Source organism: Nannobrachium achirus (assembly GCF_963921795.1).
Source record: "Nannobrachium achirus genome assembly, chromosome: 9".
NCBI classification, from domain to species: Eukaryota; Metazoa; Chordata; class Actinopteri; order Myctophiformes; family Myctophidae; genus Nannobrachium; species Nannobrachium achirus.
In genome coordinates, this window is record NC_137818.1 from 4,392,224 (window position 1) to 4,413,454 (window position 21,231).

Here is a 21,231-nt window from a genome sequence, read left to right on the forward strand (position 1 = left end):
TAAGGTCAACCCCAGGTGATCGGGCCTCGAGCCGTGCTGGCCAAAGTGGGAGAGGACGTGATCCTTCCATGTCACGTTGAGCCACCAGTCAACATTGAGATTCATTGGGTGGTGTGGTCCAGACCTGACCTGAATCCAAAGTTTGTTCTCCTCTACCGAAGAGGACGTTACCTTCAAGAAAATCTTAACCCGTCGTACAGAAGAAGGGTGTCTCTGTTAGACGAAAAGTTGTTTCATGGTAACATCTCGCTGAGGCTGTCCAGGGTGAGGTCCTCAGACGAGGGGACCTACACATGTTTTGCTCCAGACTCAGGTCTGGAGCAAAACCTGAGCGGCATTGAGATCCAGCTCCTTGTTTGTAAGATTTAGTGGTCAATAATAATAATAATATTCAATTATGAATGGGAAAACAACAATGAAGGAAAGAGCAGGACAAAATAAACCTGCTTATCATAAAAGAATAGAGCCTGACCGATGCCAGATATTTTTGTCCAATGCCGATACCAATTTTGTAGGTTTATCCAATATTGATATTGAGAAGCAGGTTTTTTTTTAAACTATTTTCATACCAATGACGAGCGCTCGTCATTAGTCCCATAACAACACGGTGAGCTAACCCTGTGTAACTGAATCCTGGACTTTTTGACAGTCAAACCCCAGGTCACAATTTACATGATCTATGTAATCTATGTAATGCTCTTTGTCACAAGCTCACTTTGTCATGCTTGGGTGGCTCAAGGTGGAAGACAGAGTAGGCTACAGCAACTTGCATTGGTCTGGTCTTTAATATAGGCTACTCAAAGGAACAGCTCTCATGTCTAACCTACTAACTATTACTAACTACTCTATTAGAGGGAGTGATGCCCATGGGCATAACATCAGTGAGAGCTCATCTGACCCATTAGTAGCATCATTAGTAATAGTATAAAAAAGAAGGAACTATATTATTCCTCTCATGCTTTGATTGACTAAATCAAAACAACACTTTAAATGATTCCTGCATGTATTTCAGTTATTTTCAATAGATTTGTATTAATTTGAAAACTTGAAATGGGACCTTCTGCATAATGAGTACTTTCTACTTTTGATACTTTGAGTACATTTTGATACCAATACTTTTGTACTTTTGTAGTACATTTTGAATTCCGGACTTAAATGTAACAGTCTAACAGAGTATTTCTACATTGCAGTATTGATACTTTTACTCAAGTAAAAAATGTGAGTCCTTTTTACACCACTGCACACATGCTCTGATCAGAACCAGCTCTTTATTTGACCTTTAGAGAGGTGTGTTTGGGTGACCTCTGTTTAGTTGATCTCCCATTTCTGATGACTTCAAAAATATTTGCACTGATTTGCATAGTTTTACCAAATAATTACAAAACGGTTACACATCTCCATTCAGAAACATTGCCATTCAGAAGATTGACTTCCATTATTCTAAATGGAGGTGTCACCTAAACCTAACCCTAACCTCAGTGGGGGTATTTCTGAATGGGGATGTTTCTAAGTGGGTGTGTTTCTGAATGGAGGTCTGCCCCCGAACCGGATTAAATCACATGCACCATTAAGACAACTAAGAGTAAATTAATATCTAAGCTCAGATGAGCTAATGATCAGATGCCATCCATCAAAGAAACAGAGTCTGGCTCATTGTCACATACACCAACACTGCCACCTAGTGGCAGTCCTGTGAACAGTCAAGGAGTAAATGCTTGGACTTAATACTTATATCAGTAACATGAAGGGTGGGCACAATGACTGACTGGGCAGTGGGCACCAAAACATTCTGAGCACTGGGGAGAACTGGGCACAAGATAAATGTGGGCACCAGGCTTTGGCTTGGAAGTAGTGGGCACAAGGAAATGTGGGCACCAGGGGAAATCCAGGCACCAAAACAGGAATACTTTGAAGTGTTAGGGTTCGTGTGCACATAAGGCATAAGGGAAGACTGGGCACGTCCTATACGGTGCCCAGCCTTCCTGTGTTACACACAACTGAACATGTATTCTTAGGCCAATGTGTGAAAGGAGTTCTCCACACTGTGATGTTTCTTAAACAAAATGCGGAATTATGTTCTCTTTCCTTGCCAAAAGCCAAAATGGCTCCAACTTAGCTGTGCCCAGATTTTGTATGTTTTTCTTTACTGTGAAATGAAAAAATATATATATATTTTTTTTTTATTATTTTACACAGAAACAGACACATTCGTTGTGATTCAGTGGCAAAAATAATTTTGTCAATCAGACAAATGGTTCCAGAGATAGAGCTGAATGAATCAAAAAAAGTGTCCATCCACTAGAATGAACACACATTTTCTCAATCAGCCAAATGAGGGAGCCAACACACAAACAGAGAAAAGCATCTCTCTGATCTCAGTTCATTTTGACGTTTTTAAAAAAAAAAGGGAAAACTTTTCAAAAGACGTCACGTCAGATTCTAATGTAATTCTTGCTGTTTTTCATCCTGCCAACCAGTTGATGAGATCACAGATTAAGGCTTTAACCTTTGCTTTTATTAAATATCAGACACCACTTAGGTTTTGGAAGAGGCTTTAGAACACGTGTTCTATTTCTAGTTTGACCATTGAATCTTGTACAAATAAATGACTGGTGGATAACTTTAATCCTTACATCTTCCTTGTATGTACCTGTACACAAGCAGCACCAATAAAGAACCTTGAAGCCATACAACAGTGTTATTGTAAACATCTTTAATATCAGAATGTTATGGCTGAACATGGATCTACAGTATTTACAGAGCTGTGGTCCTAGCAGAACTTCCAGAGGTCTCAGCTGTTTGGAGGGCCAGTAAGAGCTTACTGTCCTGGACTGGGATCGTTCTAGAAGGGTTATGTCTGGTTTTGGGGGGAAGTTATCTGAATGTAGCTCACTGGTTCTCAACCTATAGGGTGCAGTGAGGGACCCCCAGGGGTCCTTGAGGGGGTCCCACCTCCCACCAAGCTAAATGACGGTTAGGAACCAAATGGACCCTTATGGATCTGTAACTCTACGAGATTAAACCAAGTTGAATTTAGAGTAAAAGGAGTAGGTTCACCCCCAAAATTACCTTTTTTTCTTTTGATTACTCATGCCATGGAGACTTGAGTTCAATAATATTTATTTGTATTTGTCGCAATCCTAAGACAAAATATTGTTTTAGTAAATGTACTCCCATTGATTCTGGATGGGGACCCGAATGCATTTGGGTCTCCATCTGGAATCAATGGGGGTATGTTTATTATAATCACATTTTTATCTTAGGAATGTGACAAAAAACTAAAATATATTATTGAACTCAAGTCTCCATGGCGTGAGTAATCAAAAGAAGAAAAAAAAAATGTCATTTTGGGGGTGAACTACTCCTTTAAATTAACACTTTAGGAAAAGGTAGATTGACTTCCCACAGATTGAAACTTGTAACAAATGGGGTTCCATGAAACTATAAAGGTTGAGAGTCACTGATGTAGTAATAGAGGTGGTGTTTATGAAGGCATGGTGCAGTAGTAGGTGTTGTTTCTAGCTGGCAGCAGCAGGGGGCGTAGTTTTACTGCAGAGCCTCCCCAGCAGACCTGCCATCTGCAGCAGAGAGTTGACCCCCTCACACACCTTCATGTGGGTGTAGCCGATCTCCTGCAACACAAATATATACATAACAAAGAATTAATGTGTGTTTCCTCATCATATAAAGATAAATACTCACGTTTATGGGTGCAACGGTTAAACTAAGGAATAAAAGAAAACAAATCGATCTTGGCAGAAAAATAAATTTGTCTTTCACATTGCATAAAGGGTCACATTGTGGCACATTGTAGATCGGCTATTTTCGTGCGAGTAAAATAAGGCTTCATTGGTTAATCAGACAAACCAATGTAAGCGATTATTTAAAGAAAAAAACTATTCAAATTTTCCTGTGTCACTCTTTGATGTATAAAAACAGCTTTGATTAATCTAAAAATATATATAGAATAATTGCAAATAAAATGATAGTTGCAGTCCTAAACGGTTTCCCAAACCTTTCAGGACGTGACCGCCCAAAATTTCACATTTGAATTGATCGATGGATAGATAAATATTGTGAAAATAGCCGAACTACAAGCTCAGAACGCGTTCGTCCCCCAAAATAATTTGGGCGAACCCCAAGGTTGAGAACCACTGCCCTAAACCAGTAGCTCTCAACATGTGGGACGGGACACCCCAGGTGTGCAACTTTGTTTTTTCAACAGTAAACAAACCAACATAAAGTTTAAGTGTATAGAGGGTATCTGCACATTTCTAAAGTGACAATTTAAGGACTTTTTAATACCTCTGAAATGACAAATCAAACATTGGCCAAATTGTCAAATATTAGAGGCAGAAATTGTGAAAATAGCCGTAGATCGGCTATTTTCACAACAGAACTGTGTTATACAAAATGCAATTCCTCAACTCTTAGTGCTCATCAGGGTGGGGGGTCCCCAGTTAAAATATGATTATTCAGGGTTTCACAGCCTGAAAAGGTTGAGAACCACTGCCCTCAAGCAACGACAGTGTTCAGATCATGCACCTTGATGAACTCCAGCTTGAGGTACTCTGGCATCTGGAAGGTCTTGCAGACTCTGAAGATGTTCCCTATGATGTCCTCAGGGGAGTACCCCAGCCTCCACAGCGTCTCCATGATCTTGTAGGCCTCGTCGATGTCTCCCTCCACGCAGTGTCCCAGCATGCTCTTCACCAGCAGGGGGTGGGGCTCGTCACACACCTTGAACACGTTCTCACTGTTGATGTAACCGAAGCCCGCGTGGGTGGACTGGAGGTTGTTGAGGGCCTGGACACACAGAGAGACACAGACACAGATAGATAGGGAGGTCAGAATTACATTTAAGTTGACGATTCACTAGTGGCGTTTCCAAAAAGCCTCTTAACTCATACCCTGCCAAGCCCGAGGAACCCGAGAATTTTGGGATGTCCCTCCCTGCCACGCCCGAGGAACCCGAGAATGGCCGCCATTTTGAAAAAAAAAAATTTTTTTTTTTTTTTTTTTTGGACCCCAAAAACGTTAGTAGGCATGATAGCGATCGCGAAATTGCTTGTTTAACCCCCATACAACCCCCATACAACTCAGGTAGCAGACCTCCAAGCTCACAACAGTGTAAAACATAGTGGCTGCTATCTCATGAATGCCTGAACGGATTTCCATTCGGATTCTTTTGTTTGAAAGCTGTGAGCAATGTGGACACACGTGGTGCATTATCTAGGCATGGGTGTGCATGATCCGTGCACTATGAATTACATGGAAGTCTATGGAGACAGTTTGGCAGGATTGGAGTACGAAGGTATTGTTAAATGGCAGCAAATGAGTTAATGCGCATTAAGGCTTTTTCACATAAATCTTTTTATGGAAACACTTCAAAATTCGAATAAACGTATTATCCGCAAAAACTTTAATGCGCTTGAAGCGAATTATCAGAATTATATTATTATTATTATATTCGAAAATAGGAAGCAAATCTCTTCCTATTTTCGAATACGTTTATGGAAACATGTTTTTTAGGCTTTGTAATTAACAAATTGCACATGGAAGATATGTCGAATAACTGAAATATACAAAGAAATGACTGCTTTGTAAGCCGTTGTAGATCATCTATGTTACTTTGTATATTCTATGGGGCAGGTACAGTATGTATGAATGTATTCAGGTTGTATTAAGAGTTACAGGTTGGGTAAATATTACATACTGGAATGTTTTGTGTTAAAACACAAAACATTCTGATAATCTGATAATCCCATCATGTGGGATGGATCAAGCAACTGTCCCCACGCAGTCGCATGTCTCGCTGTGCAGTGAAGAAGATGTCTGTCCTGTCTGTCTGTCTGTCTGTCTGTCCTACCCGCCTGATATCTAAACGTAATGACAATCCGGCAAGTCCTGGAAAAGACGCGCTGTGATTGGCCAGGTGTCATTTGAATGGCAGCCTTGCGAAGCCCCTCCCCTACGCGAGGCTTTTCCTCCCCTACCAATACAGACTGAATGCCGTTCCAAGCACTGGGGGACATTCTGTAGGCCAATCAGAGGCGGGACTCCCTCTTTCCCAGAGGCACTTGCTTTGGGTAATGTAAACGTTTGTCTCCTCATGCCAATAAAGCTCCTTTGGATTGGATTTAAGTCCCAGAAAAAGACACGATGTGATTGGTCAGTAGTCACTTTGAGTGGCAGAGTGCCTTCCACACTTCTGCACTTCCGCCAGTCCTGTTTTACCAGTCGCTCCAATGAACTGCAGCGGCGGAGGAGGTATCTAGCTTTTTTGAAGCGGTGAAAGCCGCTTCCAAGGAGTGGCTTTGTGTGTCCCGTTCATGTCCATATATGGTCATTCCAGTGCAGAATGAACAGGTTTTATCTGTCCCGTACATGCGTGTCCCGTTCATGTCCATATATGGTCATTCCAGTCCAGAATGAACAGGTTTTATCTGTCCCGTACGTCCAGAATATGTGTGTAACGTCTGTCCCGGTCTGATGATTGGATGATTAAAAATGTCCAATGAGACCATACTTTGAGGATTGGTCAAGCTTCACATGACAATTCGGCCCTCCAGATAAAATCATTCATTCATTCAGAATTGGAAGAATGTATAGATCACAGAGTTCATAGCTCTAGAACACATAGAATAAAAGTTCACCGCTTCACTTCGAACCGAGGTCTGATTGCCAGACCCATGAAATGGGTAGGCCTACATAAGCAAATGTCGGTCCGGGTTTTCTATATAAAGGGTATATATGATGATGACATGATGATGACATGCCTACAAAAGGCATGATGTCATAAATGATGATGACAGACAGGGGGTCTGGCACAACCAGGTTGACCTGGTCTAGTTTTTATATCTATGATCCTACCTGTCTCATGTCCCCCTGTGCAGTGAAGATGATGGCCTCCAGTCCATCATTGGACACGCTGAGAGTCTCCAGCTCCACCACCTCCTGCAGGCGGGCCAGGATCTGCTCGTCCCTCAGCTTGGAGTAGCGCAGCACGGCGCAGCGAGACTGGATGGGCTCGATGATCTTGTCCGAGGCGTTGCAGGCCAGGGCGAAGCGTGTCGTCTTGGAGTAGATCTCCATGATCCTACGCAGAGCCTGCTGGGCTCCGTCTGTCATACTGGACAGACAGACACACACACAGAGAGAGAGGGAGAGAGATCAGAAAGAAGGATAAGATATTAGGGACATGAGTGAATCACCTCAGCCTGATGGCCTCAAGAGTCTAGTATCTCCCTCAGTCCATAGGTATATCCCTTTGGATCAATGGTTAAGATATTGGACTTTCACGCAGGAGACCCGGGTTCGAATCCCGGGCGTTACAGACAGACTGGTTTGTGGGTAACTACATACAGAGTGGGGTTGTGAACAATTATTGTCCCTGAAAAAGGAACCATTTTCTAAATGGGTAAATGTTTAACTTTTAAGAAAAAGATTAGCAGTACATTCTTGAGGCCGAAATTTCTTTTTGGCACAGTATAGGACTGGACAGTAGATGCACCGCCATCTTCATAACATAGTTCAGACATTGTTGCGATTAAACTACTTCTCTCCAAACGGGAGCATACACATCAGCCATCTGTACCATTATACAGTAGAGACATCTCTGTTGTGTTGCAATTAAATGGTTTTCATTTATGACATTTCTCATTTATTGAGCAGATTTCCAATAAATTAGAAATTGCATCTGAGCCAGTCTTTTTTCATCTTTTATTTTGGAGTGACACTTTTTTCACCTTGGTGGTATTGTATCTATAACTGAGCAACCAAGGGCAGCTCACCTGCATCTCTTTCTCACCAGAATGAGAAAGACATGTCTCACCTGTCAGCCTCGTCCAGGATGATGATCTTGTGTCGTCCAGGAGGCAGGGTGACTTTCTGCTGGGCGAACATCTTGATCTTATTCCTCACCACATCGATGCCTCTGGAGAAAACATACAACATGTCATACAATATAACATGTCATACAATACTACATGTAGATCCTTCTGGAGACATCACTGCTTCATAGAACAATGACCACAATAGAAATAAGCTCTTGAGCTTTGTTGCCTTTTATTATTTTGACAGACACTATACTGTATGTTGTTGTGTTGAATACTGCATGTCACTGCTTCATACAACCCATCATTTGAAGCATTCCTGAGTTTCATAATCCATACCTACAGTATCACTTGTTGAAGCATTCATGCATGTAATCATTCATACCTATTATTTGAACTTTTGAAGCATTCATATCATAATCCATACCTGTCATTTGAAGCATTCAGCTCCAACACAGCATCTTTCATTGAAGCTCCCAGCAGAGCTCTGGCCAAGCACAGGATGCTGGTGGTTTTACCAGTTCCAGGGGGACCTGACATCGTACAAATATATTAAACACACTGCATTTTATTGACACAAAGTTGCTCATAACATGACAAAGGAGGAGTCTTTCTTGTCAGACACAAAGACCAAGCTTTCCGTACAGCTGTGATGTTGGTGAGTGTACCATGGTTTACTACAATCAGACAGGACCTTTCTGTGTCATGAGTGGGCTGTCAGTCAATGGAGGGATAGCAACTTAGAAGCAGATAGAATTTAAGTTCCTTAAGGGTTAGTTGGCTCACAGATAATAACACCTTTACATGACGGACACTGTCTAGCACAGTGGTTCTCAAACCTTTTCATGCCAAGGAGTATTAAGTGTTATTGACATGTATTTACTTCGTGCCGTACTGCGAGCCTGAAGATCTGCTATTTTTGAATAGACAGCCAACGTATAAATGGAAGTGGTTAAAATGATATTGTGAGGCTGTATGAACTCATTTGGCTGGGGAACCCCCTGGTACCCTAGCTCTGGTCCATAGGAACCCCCTGGTACCCTAGCTCTGGTCCATAGCGATAGCGTTAGAAGTTCTCCTTCTAGTGCTATAGACCAGAGTTACTACTGGAACCCCCAAACTGCCCAAATGACCCCTGCCCTGGGGGTCCCCGGACCCCACTTTAATTAGCACTGGTCTAGCAGAGATTGTTGGATACATGATGTAATTACATGCTAATATATGATCATGTTATTAACCTGCTATAATGATGTTAGGAACATTGTATTATTATAATAACCTGCTATAATGAACCTGCTATAATGATGTTATATATTATAATAACCTGCTATAATGATGTTAGGGACATTCCCCTCTCGTGCAAACACCTCCAGCCTACAGACAGTCTCCTGGCTCCATTATATTATATTTAATAACTTATATTATAATAACCTGCTATAATGATGTTAGGAACATATATAATATAGGGACATTAATAACCTGCTATAATGATGTTAGGGACATTATATTAATATAATAACCTGCTATAATGATGTTGGGAACATTCCCCTCTCTTGCAAACACCTCCAGTCTACAGACAGTCTCCTGGTTCCATATATATTATATTATATTATATTATATTATATTATATTATATTATATTATATTTAATAACATATTAATATAATAACCTGCTATAATGATGTTGGGAACATTCCCCTCTCTTGCAAACACCTCCAGTCTACAGACAGTCTCCTGGTTCCATATAAATGATATTTAATAACATATATTAATATAATAACCTGCTATAATGATGTTGGGGACATTCCCCTCTCTAGCAAACACCTCCAGTCTACAGACAGTCTCCTGGTTGCCCACCACCTGGTTGAGCAGCAGAGGTCTGTACTTCTCCACCCAGGGCAGGTTGTAGCTCTTTACTGCAGCCTCCGCTTCTTTCATCTCCACCTCCATGGTATCCTTCACCTCCACCTCCATGCTGTATGGATGTTTAATGTTTTAATGTTTTAATGTGATGATCTGGTGGGGTTTATTGTCTGTCTGACAGGCTGCAGCGCGCGAAACTAGTGCTGAAATTTCCCTCCAGTCCTGCGACACAAAACAGGAAGTGCACTCAGTAAGCTCTCGTGTGATTGGTTCAGGCCAAGATCACGTCCGCCGATTGGGTGGGAGGAATCGTGACGTATGATGATGATGATGATGATGATCAGTGGTTCTCTCAACATGTGGGTCGGGACCCCCAGGGGGGTCTCCAAAGTATTTTGGGGGGTCCTCAGATGATTACCTTAATGTGCAACATTGTTTTCTCTCTCAACAGTAAACAAACCAACATAAAGTTTAAGTGTATAGAGGCTCTCCCCTATGGGCTCTCCATTCAGACATGTTGCCATTCAGACAATGACTTCTAATTGTCTGAATGGCAACACTTCCATTGAGGTTAGGGGTAGGTTAAGTTTAGGGTTAGTGTCTGATATCTGCACATTTCTAAAGTGACAATTTAAGGACTTTTTAATACCTCTAAAATGACAAATTAAACATTGTCCAAATTGCCAAATATTAGAGGCAAAAATTATGAAAATAGCAGATCTACATGCTCACAACGCCCCATTGCGAGGCTTGTGAGCATGTATATCTGCTATTTTCACAATAGAACCGTGTTAGGCCTATACAAAATGTGTTGCCTCAACTCTTGTGCTGTCAGGGTGGACCAATAGCCTAAAAAATCATTGGTTTTCACACAGTAGAAAAATGGAAATAAAAAAATAAAAAATATATGTGTATATAAATTACTAATACAAATAATACAATTATCCTACTAATTTGCTCCCTTTGTCTACCATCAAACAACTCCCTCTGCCTTTTGATTGAACATTTGAAAATTGTATTCTAAAGAAATAGAAATAATTCAATTCAATTCAATTAAAAACATTTATTGATCAGTTTATGTGTTTATCCGCTGGCCTTGTTTTAATTGATTGATTGATTGGTTGATTGAAGACTTTTTTTTAGAAGTTTGCATAGGAAAAGGTAGTTTCATGTACAAATCACTGGTACAAGGTCAACTAAAAGGATACTCATGTAAGGGAAGCTTATTTCCAGGGAGAAAACTTATAGCCTATAACATTGAATGACACTGACAGAAAGATAGAACACAGTACTATGCAGAAGATATCATCAGAAAAACTGTCATCTATATGATCCATCTAAAAACCCACTGCACTTCAAGCTACTCTGACTTCAGAAGGTTGACATTTCTCTATTATAAATCCTTGTTTTGAGTGGTCTCCTGTAATATTGTAATATTTTGAAATATGGACTTTTGATATTCATGCCATGAGCTGTAGGCCTATGCCATAAAAATTCAAAGTTTTAACACAAAAGGGTTGGAATAATTCACAAACTGAATGTTCAATGTATTTTGAATATATGAAAGTTTCAAGAAATGTCCACTTGTCTTTTACACAATATTCTATTGTTTTAGATGGATCTGTAGATTGATAGCCAATAGATAGATAGATAGATAGATAGATAGATAGATAGATAGATAGATGTAAATAAACAAATACATACATAATAAATAACAAAAACATGAGAGGATTTGTCATTAAAACGAACTCTTTTTAGGCAGGCCATAAAAAATGACAGATCTACCAGCTATCACAGTTGTGGATCAAGCTTGTTGACAGCTTGTAGATCTGTTGCAGCGCGACACCGTCCTACCAACGCCATATAAATATTAAACCATCATCACTTCCTACTTCCGCAAACACACACATTACCAATCATTACCACACACACACACACACACACACCACCACAGTGTTTAATATCAATCTGTTAGAGCAGATCAATGCTTTCACTGTCCCTCCTCCTGCTCATCTAATGGAGCTTTGATGTCCTCATGATGACCGCAGCCTCGTCCAGCCAGGAGCCTCCGGGGCTCCACAGCCAGCGGAGGGAGATTGACTGTTTACTCCGGGACTGTGAGCTCAGAGCCGGGGACACTTGGTGAGTCTGTCCGCTCTGTGTTCTTCTCATCCACTTGACAGCGCTAAGGAGGTAGCGGCGCTGCGCCCGCCTCGGTGACCTATCGAATACTGCGACTCGTCGGGTTATTAAGTGTCATAATCTGCATGGCATCTTGAAATGGAACAAGAAAATGGATTATTTTCGTGTACTAGAATATTGCCATTTTCCAAGCTTTGACAAAATCGGACAAAAAGTGTTATCTGTGAACTCAAGTCACCCGATTCGACGGGTCACCGATGTCGGTGTAACACCTGTTAGCATGGAGCTCGTTTTGGCACAAGGCTAACTGTTTACTTAACGTGCAACAACACTGGTTGTTTTATCTTGGTTCAGATGAGAGGAGAACTGTTGACATTTAAACTGTTAAACTACTGCTGTTTGTGGTAGTTTTGAGAGAAAGTCCCAACCTCAGAAGAAGCAAGTTGTTATTTACATGACAACATTGTTGTTTCTTGTAGCAAACATGATGTTGGTCTGGGCTTTGGGAGATGGAAATACCATCACTGTCACTATAATGTTATTGTTGCTGTGGTTGTCAATACAAGGTCCTGTTTGTAATGACAATTATTTTTTATCCTTTTATCCTTTTGGGCTTCTGTAAGTGAAAGTGAAAAGCAGGTTAATGTACAAGAGTAGTGGATGGTCATGTATAATGTGTTAGTCAATGAATAAATCATGTTGTTTAGAGCAGTGGTTCTCAACCTGTGGGTCGGGACCCCCAGGGGGGTCCCCAAATTATTTTGGGGGGTCCCCCAGATGATTAACTTAATGTGCAACATTGTTTTCCTCATTCAACAGTAAACTAAACACACCAACATAAAGTTAGACTGTTAGAGGGTACATGCACATTTCTAAAGTGACAATTTAAGGACTTTTTGATATCTCTGAAATGAGCAAATGACAAATTAAACATTGGCCAAATTGTCAATTATTAGAGGCAGAAATTGTGAAAATAGCAGATCTACATGCTTGTAGATCTGCTATTTTCACAATAGAACTGTCTTATACAAAATGTAATGCCTCAACTCTTAGTGCTCGTCAGGTGGGGGGTCCCCAGTTAAAATATGATTATTTTGGGGGTCGAGGCCTGAAAAGGTTGAGAACCACTGCTCTAGAGAACAGAGAACAGAGAACTGCTAATTCTCAGGAAACAGCAGGTTTAACAGTTTCTATAACCCCAGCATCCATATAATGTACATACATGCATTGCATTGTGAGCTTGTAGATTGGCTATTTATTTAACCTTTTGGGTGAAGAGATTTGGTGTCGAGTAGCGATGGGACGATAATCGTTATTATTGTTTATCGTGATAAAAACACTCACAATAATCATATTGAGGAGATTGAAATTTATCGTGAAATTATCCTCCGTCATGCACTGCGATCGATTCACCTTTTATTTGCCAAGCTGCATATTCGGTACCACTTAAACTTTTTTTCACTCTCTACCAAATCTCTTTGCCAAAAAAGAGCCGATCTGTAAGCTTGTACAGTAGATATGCAATTTTTCGGCAAATGTTCCACCCCAGGATAATGGATATGGGGGATATTATCGTGATAATATCGTAAATTGGCATTTTCTTGGTCACAATAATCGTGACGTAACATTTTCATATGGTCCCATCTTTTAAGTCCAAGTCCAGAGCCAACTGGGGTCCAGTTTACCAAGTCTGTCCAGAGGGTTTAAGTGGTTGTGTTATGTTGTGAGCACACATTCCATTGCGAGTCAGTAGTAATTAACTGTGATGAGTAGGACAGCATTTCTGCCCTGTGGGAGAATGAGGGAGCATTGTATCTCAATGAATCACAGGGAATGTCACGTGCAATGTAATACACCACACACTTACTGCCATCAATACATACAGTATAGCAGCCTGGCTGGGATCAACTCCTTTAGCTGTTTTGTGATCCGGTTCTGGAGCGGATGAGGATCAAGCTTGTGCCCTGGCCTGTGCTCCTCCAAAATGACTCCCCCTTTCAAATGTTTTAGGAATCTGACAAGTTTCTTCAAGTAGTTCTCGCTGGGAATACTGTTTGTTTTGGTATGTCCTTGCTTTATTCTAGCTCTTAGTGACATGGCAACACCATGCTTCACAAATGATTGGACATTCATGTGGCGGCACAATGACATGGTGGCGCCACCCTACCAGAGATATAAACGGATCACGATTGTCAGTTAGGAACGAAAACCAGTCTTTCTACCGTATGGAAAGCCTGTCCACAGTGTTGTGGATATTAGCAGAGAAAACGTTAGTTTACTGTAGAGATTTGTTTTTAAAGAATAATGGTGCATATTCTGCACAACCTTGATTTGGTGAGTGATTTGAGACAGCTGAGAGGGAGGCAGTGTAGTTGAGACAGACGGTGGGAAAGCTGAGTAGGATAGACAGTGTAGGAGAGACAGACAGACAGACAGACAGACAGACAGACAGACAGACAGACAGACAGACAGTAGGACAGCTGAGAGACAGACAGTAGGACAGCTGAGTGGGAGACAGTGTAGGAGAGACAGACAGTAGGACAGCTGAGAGGGAGACAGTGTAGGAGAGACAGACAGTAGGACAGCTGAGAGGGAGACAGTGTAGGAGAGACAGACAGTAGGACAGCTGATAGGGAGACAGTGTAGGAGAGACAGACAGTAGGACAGCTGAGAGGGAGACAGTGTAGGAGAGACAGACAGTAGGACAGCTGAGAGAGAGACAGTGTATAGAGACAGACAGTAGGACAGCTGATAGGGAGACGGTGTTGGTGGGCATTTTAAAACATTTTATGACTTCCTGTGATTGAATTCCTTAAGCAAATTAAAATGCAAAATAGTGACAGATGAGATTGGTTATGTGATATTTGATATGAAGCAACTGTATTTGATCATTTGTTGCTCATAAGATATGAGTGGAATCTGGTAGGATACAGTGGTGTGTACCCACAATGCCACACACAACTGATAGGCAATCATTTATTTAGACAACCTTTCTCCTCAACATAACACAGGTTTCTATTCAACTATCCACATAGAACTATCATCATTAACAGTGCTTAACAGGGGATGAAACAGAGACTGTTGTGGAGTCATGGAGTTGTTTATGAATACCAGTGTGATGACACATCTCTGAGCCTGCAGTTTCACTTTTGATTTCTGAGTTGATCTCCAAGAAACAGACACGATAAATGAAAGTGGACTTTATTTTTTATTTTTTATAAAGCAGGACCTGTCTTTGAAATGTACAGTATGACTAGGTCATATTGAACTAGTAAATAATAAAATAGTTATATCAGAATACAGTGATGTCATTACGTGCGCATCCCGCATCAAAAACTCATTCAAGTCACCCAGGGACTCATTCATGTCATGGTCCTGGGGTCCCGGGGATGCGCCTCCATTAGAGTCCATGTTAAAATAATTTACTGCGTCGCGGTAAAAGAAAAAAAAAAGAAATTCCACAGACACCACCATTGTTCATGGGTGAAAGCATCCTACTTTACCCTACGTTAACACAAATAAAATCCACGTAGAAAGTCTTAAACAGGCGATAGAAACGTCAATGTTTTGATTCCACCGACGTCCGACGCCATTTTGCGCGCGTAAACATTATATTGAGGACTCATAAAACTTTTCTGGGACCCATTTGAATGACCACCTGTGGGTCCCGGGACCCATTACATTGAAAACCTAGTAACATCACTGAGAATATACATTTTATTATTTATTTTGACTTTGACTCTTGTCAGAACAGTTGGTATTTCATTAAAAATATATATATTGCTACTTGCTGTGGGAATGCAATATGACATGTTCATGTTGTATTCTTGTATATCATGCCTATTGTAAAGCAGTGATCCCATTTCTCCTTGAGGGCAGACATGTTCTGAAGTAACTCAGAAGTTTTTACTCTTCCTTTCTTGATTTTCGTTTAATACCTTTTTTTTCTTTTGCCCTTTTTCTGCTGTGACTTATTATAACTTTTGGCCAGGGCATGGTGTGTTTGGACTGATAGTTTTTCTCTGTGTAATCTGTGTATAGTGGATTAATCCTTGTATTGCTGTACACAACAATACTTTTTCTTTTCCTTTCTCTTTACCTGTAACTCTGTAACCTTAACCTCTGTGGCGACTGAATTTCCCCAGTCGGGTAATAAAAGTATCTATCTATCATATAGGGCCAGTTCTCTTGATTGTGGCGGCAGGTTAGCATTCACCAGCTTAGCATTCACCAGCGTCAGACTAATGGGACGTCGGAAGTTCGGAACAATGAGACGCCAATGTGTCTGTACAATTTCGCTGTAAATTCTCCCTTTGGTAAATAACAACATTCTGAATGTGTACAGTTTGTGATGAAGCCAAACGCAACATAAGGTGCTTTTCAGTGTTTTTGTTATTATTATTATTTTTTTGCAATGGCAGATTTGTCTGGATTGGAACCAGGTTAGTGATATACACTACAGTATAGGCTCGTGTTCATGTCCAAATGGAAATAAGAAGTAATAGTAGTTGGTCGGGAGTGGCTTATTGTCTTTATCAGCCTGTAACACATGGTCTTTTCCCGTTACAATGCACTAGACTAGACCAGTGGTTCTCAACCTGTGGGTCGGGACCCCATGGGGGTCCCCAAATTATTTTGGGGGGTCCCCAGATGATTAACTTAATGTGCAACATTGTTTTATCACTCAACAGTAAACAAACCAACATAAAGTTTAAGTGTATAGATAGAGGGTATATCTGCACATTTCTAAAGTGACAATTTGTGGACTTTTTAATACATCTAAAATGACAAATTATATTTTGGCAAAATTGTCAAATATTAGAGGCTGAAATTGTGAAAATAGCCGATCTACATGCTCACAACGCCTCGCGGTGGTGTTGTGATCTGTGATCGTGAACATCCTTGACCTTTAGGAAGTAGTTTGTCAGGTACATGGGTATCTGGAGGTGTAGTGTATCTTGTACACCAGGCCCATTGCACAATGCTGTGTGTACTGTAGCCTATAATGTATATTCACATGATAGTTACCTACTCCTCCCGCGGGGGAAATTCGGGTATCGCAGCCCAACCCAGCTGCTTTTTTTCAGCTTAACCCAGCTGAACCCTTATGAGGCAGCCCACAAGGAGCGCAAGGGGGGGAGCAGTGATAGCTGGAGCGGGGGATCGTACCTGCGACCTCTGGGGTCTCCGGAGTCCTAGGTATGGACACTAACCACTCAGCCATCACAGCTGGACTGTATAAGCAGTTATTGCTTTGTTAACATAGAGGAGAGAGGAAGCTGAGGCTAGAGAGGGGAAAAGATGTGCAACTCATGACTGTGGCAGGAATCGAACCAGAGGACAATGCAACCATAATGTGGTCGCATTAGGGATCAAAACAGACCAGGGCTTTGTGCGGCCCGGGGGCCGTATGTATGCAGCCCTTTGGTTCACTTTGACCGGCCCTTGTAGGGTTAATGGTAAATTAGAAAATAAACACATTTTCAAATGTTACCTCATGCATGGACTAAAGCTGCATTTCTTTTATTTTGTAGTTTTTTATTCACGTACATATGGACGCAATGCGTACATCAGCAGTGCACGTGTGCGTGATCATTGGATGTCGTCTCAATAATAGTAGGTGGTCAGACTGGTCACAAGTCATGACAACCAACCTGCCTTACCTTGCTAAAGTGGCTTAAAAAAAGAGAGGTTGATGCTGAATGCCGGGTTTTCAACAAAAATTTGACTACTAACCATATATTTACTGAAGTCTGAGGTAAAGCCGTGTGTTTAGTTTGTGGGGAGCACATCTTGCGGGGAGCACTGCCTTTTGGCCCGGCCCTCCACAATATTTTCTGTGGCCCCATGGAAAAAATAATTGCCCACCCCTGGCTCAAAAAATTAACTTGTTTACTTGGTAGCCTATGTAATAGACTGTCTTTATTGGTAGCCTATGTAATAGACTGTCTTTATTGATTACAAACAGTCATCAACAGATGAGTAACATAAAATGATGAATGGCAATGTCCTGCCGCCAGGACTTAACCCATTTAGGCCTAGGATTATTGACTGCTTTAACCATTGAAAAATAGCAGATATACAAGCTCACAGCACGGCAAGTGCCGCGCTGCGAGCTTGTAGATCTGCTATTTTTGAAAAATCATGATTTTTCTTTGCAAGTCTTTAATAACTAGACCAGGTCAACCTGGTTGTGCCAGACCCCCTGTCTGTCATCATCATTTATGACATCATGCCTTTTGTAGGCATGTCATCATCATGTCATCATCATATATACCCTTTATATAGAAAACCCGGACAGACAGACCGACATTTGCTTATGTAGGCCTACCCATTTCATGGGTCTGGCAATAACTAGAAGCTGGGCGGCCCAGCGTCTAGTCGGCGACCTGGCCAACTCGGAACAATGTAAATAGGGAATGAATGCCCCGCCCTTTAATGCAAACCCCATTATACCTGTTTTCATAGGACCCGTTTTGACCATCTGTCTGCCTGTGTCCATTTATGCCCATATATGGATATATCTGTATCTGTCTGTCTGTCTGTCGGCGTCCATTTTATGTCCATATATGGAGATCACTGCAGTTATAGTTCTGGGTCCATTTTATGCCCATATATGGAGATATCTGTCTATCTGCGTCCATTTTATGCCCATATATGGAGTATCTGTCTGTGCCTCCAACTGTGTTGCAGACACAGTGCCGGTTCCCCCTTTAATGCAAACCTCATTATACCTGTTGTCATAGGACCCGTTTTGAACATCTGTTTGCCTGTGTCCATTTATGCCCATATATGGAGATATCTGTATCTGTCTGTCTGCGTCCATTTTATGCCCATATATGGAGATCTTTGACCATCTGTTTGCCTCTGTCCATTTATGTCCATATATGGAGATATCTGTATCTGTCTGTCTGCAATCCATTTTATGCCCATATATGGGGGCATTCATTTTATGCCCATATATGGAGAACGCGCGTGCCCGTGGGACGAACGGTTCTCGAGATACGCGGATTACATACATACATACACACTCACACACTCACAGAGATTTTTTGTTGACTCATGTGGCGTACGTGATGTCAGAGCCTTTTATGAAGTGATGTCACAATGAGTCAGAGCTTTCGCCGATTTCCTCCGGAACAGCCTGATGTCAACAATCAACCCCGCATAAGGAGATTCCGAACGTTTCGCGCCGGTTCGGGAAAACCGCGCGTCGGGTCGGGTCGAGACCCGGCACTGCACTCCGTGCCGCGGCGGGGAACGCGCGTGCCGAATCTGAAGCCGGTGGGACGAACGGTTCTCGAGATACGCGGATTACATACACGCAGACACGCAGAGACTTCTCGCATTTATAGATAGATAATAATCTTTATTGTCCCCGGAGGGAAATTTGTCTTCACAGTCTGTTCAAACAAGAAACATGTAACACATAGCCAAAAAGACAACACAACATATCACATAGACAAGTCATCAACCCCACTATACACAGAAAAAGACCCTCTTAGCGACGGGGGCGATTGTTTAGCAGACTGTTAAGTGCAGCAATGGCTGAGGGGACAAAACTCCTTTTAAACCTAACTTTGTGCCACGCCAAGGTTCTGTATCTTCGCCCAGATGGCATTAGGTCAAAGTGGCGATGCAGAGGATGGTCAGTGTCACTTGTTATTGAGAGTGCTAAGCGTGTAATGGCCTTATCGTTCATATCAGACAGTGTGGGTGTGGGAAGTCCAATGATCTTGGAAGCAATATGGGTAATACTGTAAAGTTTGTTTCTGTTAGGCATGGACAGTATGGTGAAGAAACATGCAGAGCAGTACAACAGAACAGGTTGAATAATGCTTTTGTACAGTAATAACAGAAGATGGGGGGCAACGGATAGTGATCTTAGCTTACGGATATATCTATTTAAAAGCGAACCTTTGTAACTCAAATATTTGCTTCGGGGGGGGGGGGGGGGGGGGTCCCTGGAACAACATATTTTGAGATGGGGGTCCGGGGCTAAATACCTGTAATTTTGGGGGTCCTTGACATGAAAAAGTTTGAGAACCACTGATCTAGAGGAAGGATTTAGAAGTCGGGTTAAAGATCGGGTCAAAGATATTCATAGACTTGCACACATTTTCACGATTTTTCAAAAATAGCAGATCTACAAGCTCGCAGCGCGGCACTCGGTGCCGCGCTGTGAGCTTGTATATCTGCTATTTTTCTAAGGTTAAAGCATACAATAATGGTTAAAGTGGTTAAAATCTAACGCGACTCGGGCGCGTTCCAGGTATTTGAGAGTTAAAATGTGGTCTCCTGGTTCTCTGCCTTTTACAGGAAAACGTTTAGGTCTAATGTCTGTGTCTGTCTGTCTGTCTGTCTGTCTGTCTGTCTGTCTGTCTGTCTGTCTGTCTGTCTGTCTGTCTCAGGTACCTGATAGAGCATCGCTGGTATGAACAGTGGAAGGAGTTTGTTGAAACAGGAGACCAGAACTCTTCATCGTTCCCGGGACAGATCGACAACGCAGAGCTGTTTGAAGGTCAGTCTCATCGTTATCAATATGAGAGCTGTTTGAAGGTCAGTCTCATCGTTATCAATATGAGTAGACCGGCAGGTCGCAGTTAGTGTGAAAACGTCCAGCTCATGTCCGTCCGTTCGTGTGTCACGTTATACACAACATTTAGTTACCCATCGACTTCACTTCCTCCCTCCCCTTCCATCCATGAAGGCAGGTCAGAAAAGGTTGTAAGTAACACATTTGGTGTAACAGTCACTCACATGGGCCTGTGGCTTTCACAGGCTTTTAACAGGCTGTTTAACCCAACGCTGCTCATTCAGCTGCTTTTCAGCGCGACCTGACCTGACTGTAGCTTCTCGGACACTTAGGGAGTCTACTTGTTATTAGTAGTAGGGTTGAACAAGAGTAACCGGACATTGCAGAACTGAAATTGGTTCCATCTAGGGCTGTCACAATTATTACAGAATCGTCTAATCCCAATTATTTGACATAAACGCGTTTATTTTTCATAATCGTCAAAATATTCTTTTAAAGTAAAGAATAGATGCGACGCGTTGTGAGCTTGTAGATCTTCTATTTCCACTATCAATGTTCTTTTTTAAGTATAAAGTTGTCAAATATGTCAGTAATTTCTTTGTATATTTAAGTTATGTGTCATATCTGCCATGTGCAACTTAAAAGCCAAACAGAAATGTAATTGTCAATGACAAAAACACAATAGACCGTATGTCAAATCCCGCCCCATTTTGCTCTTGTTACTAAGTAGAACAAATTTACCAGGGCAGATTCTTTTATAGTGGAAGTGGATGGGGGGAAAAGATTTTTCATAGAGAGTGACAATTAATCGTCATGTAAAATGTCATAATCGTGACAGCCCTAGTTCCCATCGCAT

General features: G+C 41.5%; 2 protein-coding genes across 3 annotated transcripts in view; one reads left to right on the forward strand and one right to left on the reverse strand.

Annotated features, from left to right (window-relative positions):
- Nucleotides 1-3,241: 3,241 nt before the first annotated feature.
- rfc2 (replication factor C (activator 1) 2) lies at nucleotides 3,242-9,904 on the reverse strand. 2 transcript variants are annotated; one of them, XM_080734088.1, is made up of 7 exons: nucleotides 9,659-9,904; nucleotides 9,160-9,202; nucleotides 8,263-8,368; nucleotides 7,835-7,936; nucleotides 6,874-7,132; nucleotides 4,546-4,806; nucleotides 3,242-3,632 (listed from the first exon to the last, which is right to left on the reverse strand). In XM_080734088.1, the coding sequence occupies exons 1-7, from the start codon at nucleotides 9,806-9,808 to the stop codon at nucleotides 3,519-3,521; spliced, it is 1,035 nt and encodes a 344-aa protein (XP_080590214.1). In that variant the 5' UTR covers nucleotides 9,809-9,904; the 3' UTR covers nucleotides 3,242-3,518. The 2 variants fall into 2 exon arrangements, with proteins under 2 accessions (XP_080590214.1, XP_080590213.1); XM_080734087.1 differs by lacking the exon at nucleotides 9,160-9,202 and having other exon boundaries at nucleotides 9,616-9,904.
- Nucleotides 9,905-11,626: 1,722 nt separating this feature from the next.
- The window catches only part of usp11 (ubiquitin specific peptidase 11), a 38,380-nt gene continuing 28,775 nt past the window's right edge, over nucleotides 11,627-21,231 (forward strand). Inside the window, exons 1-2 of the mRNA XM_080734082.1 lie at nucleotides 11,627-11,839; nucleotides 20,251-20,360. Of these exons, the coding sequence (XP_080590208.1) occupies nucleotides 11,733-11,839; nucleotides 20,251-20,360 (217 nt within the window). The 5' untranslated portion in view covers nucleotides 11,627-11,732. The remainder of the gene's footprint in view (nucleotides 11,840-20,250; nucleotides 20,361-21,231) is intronic.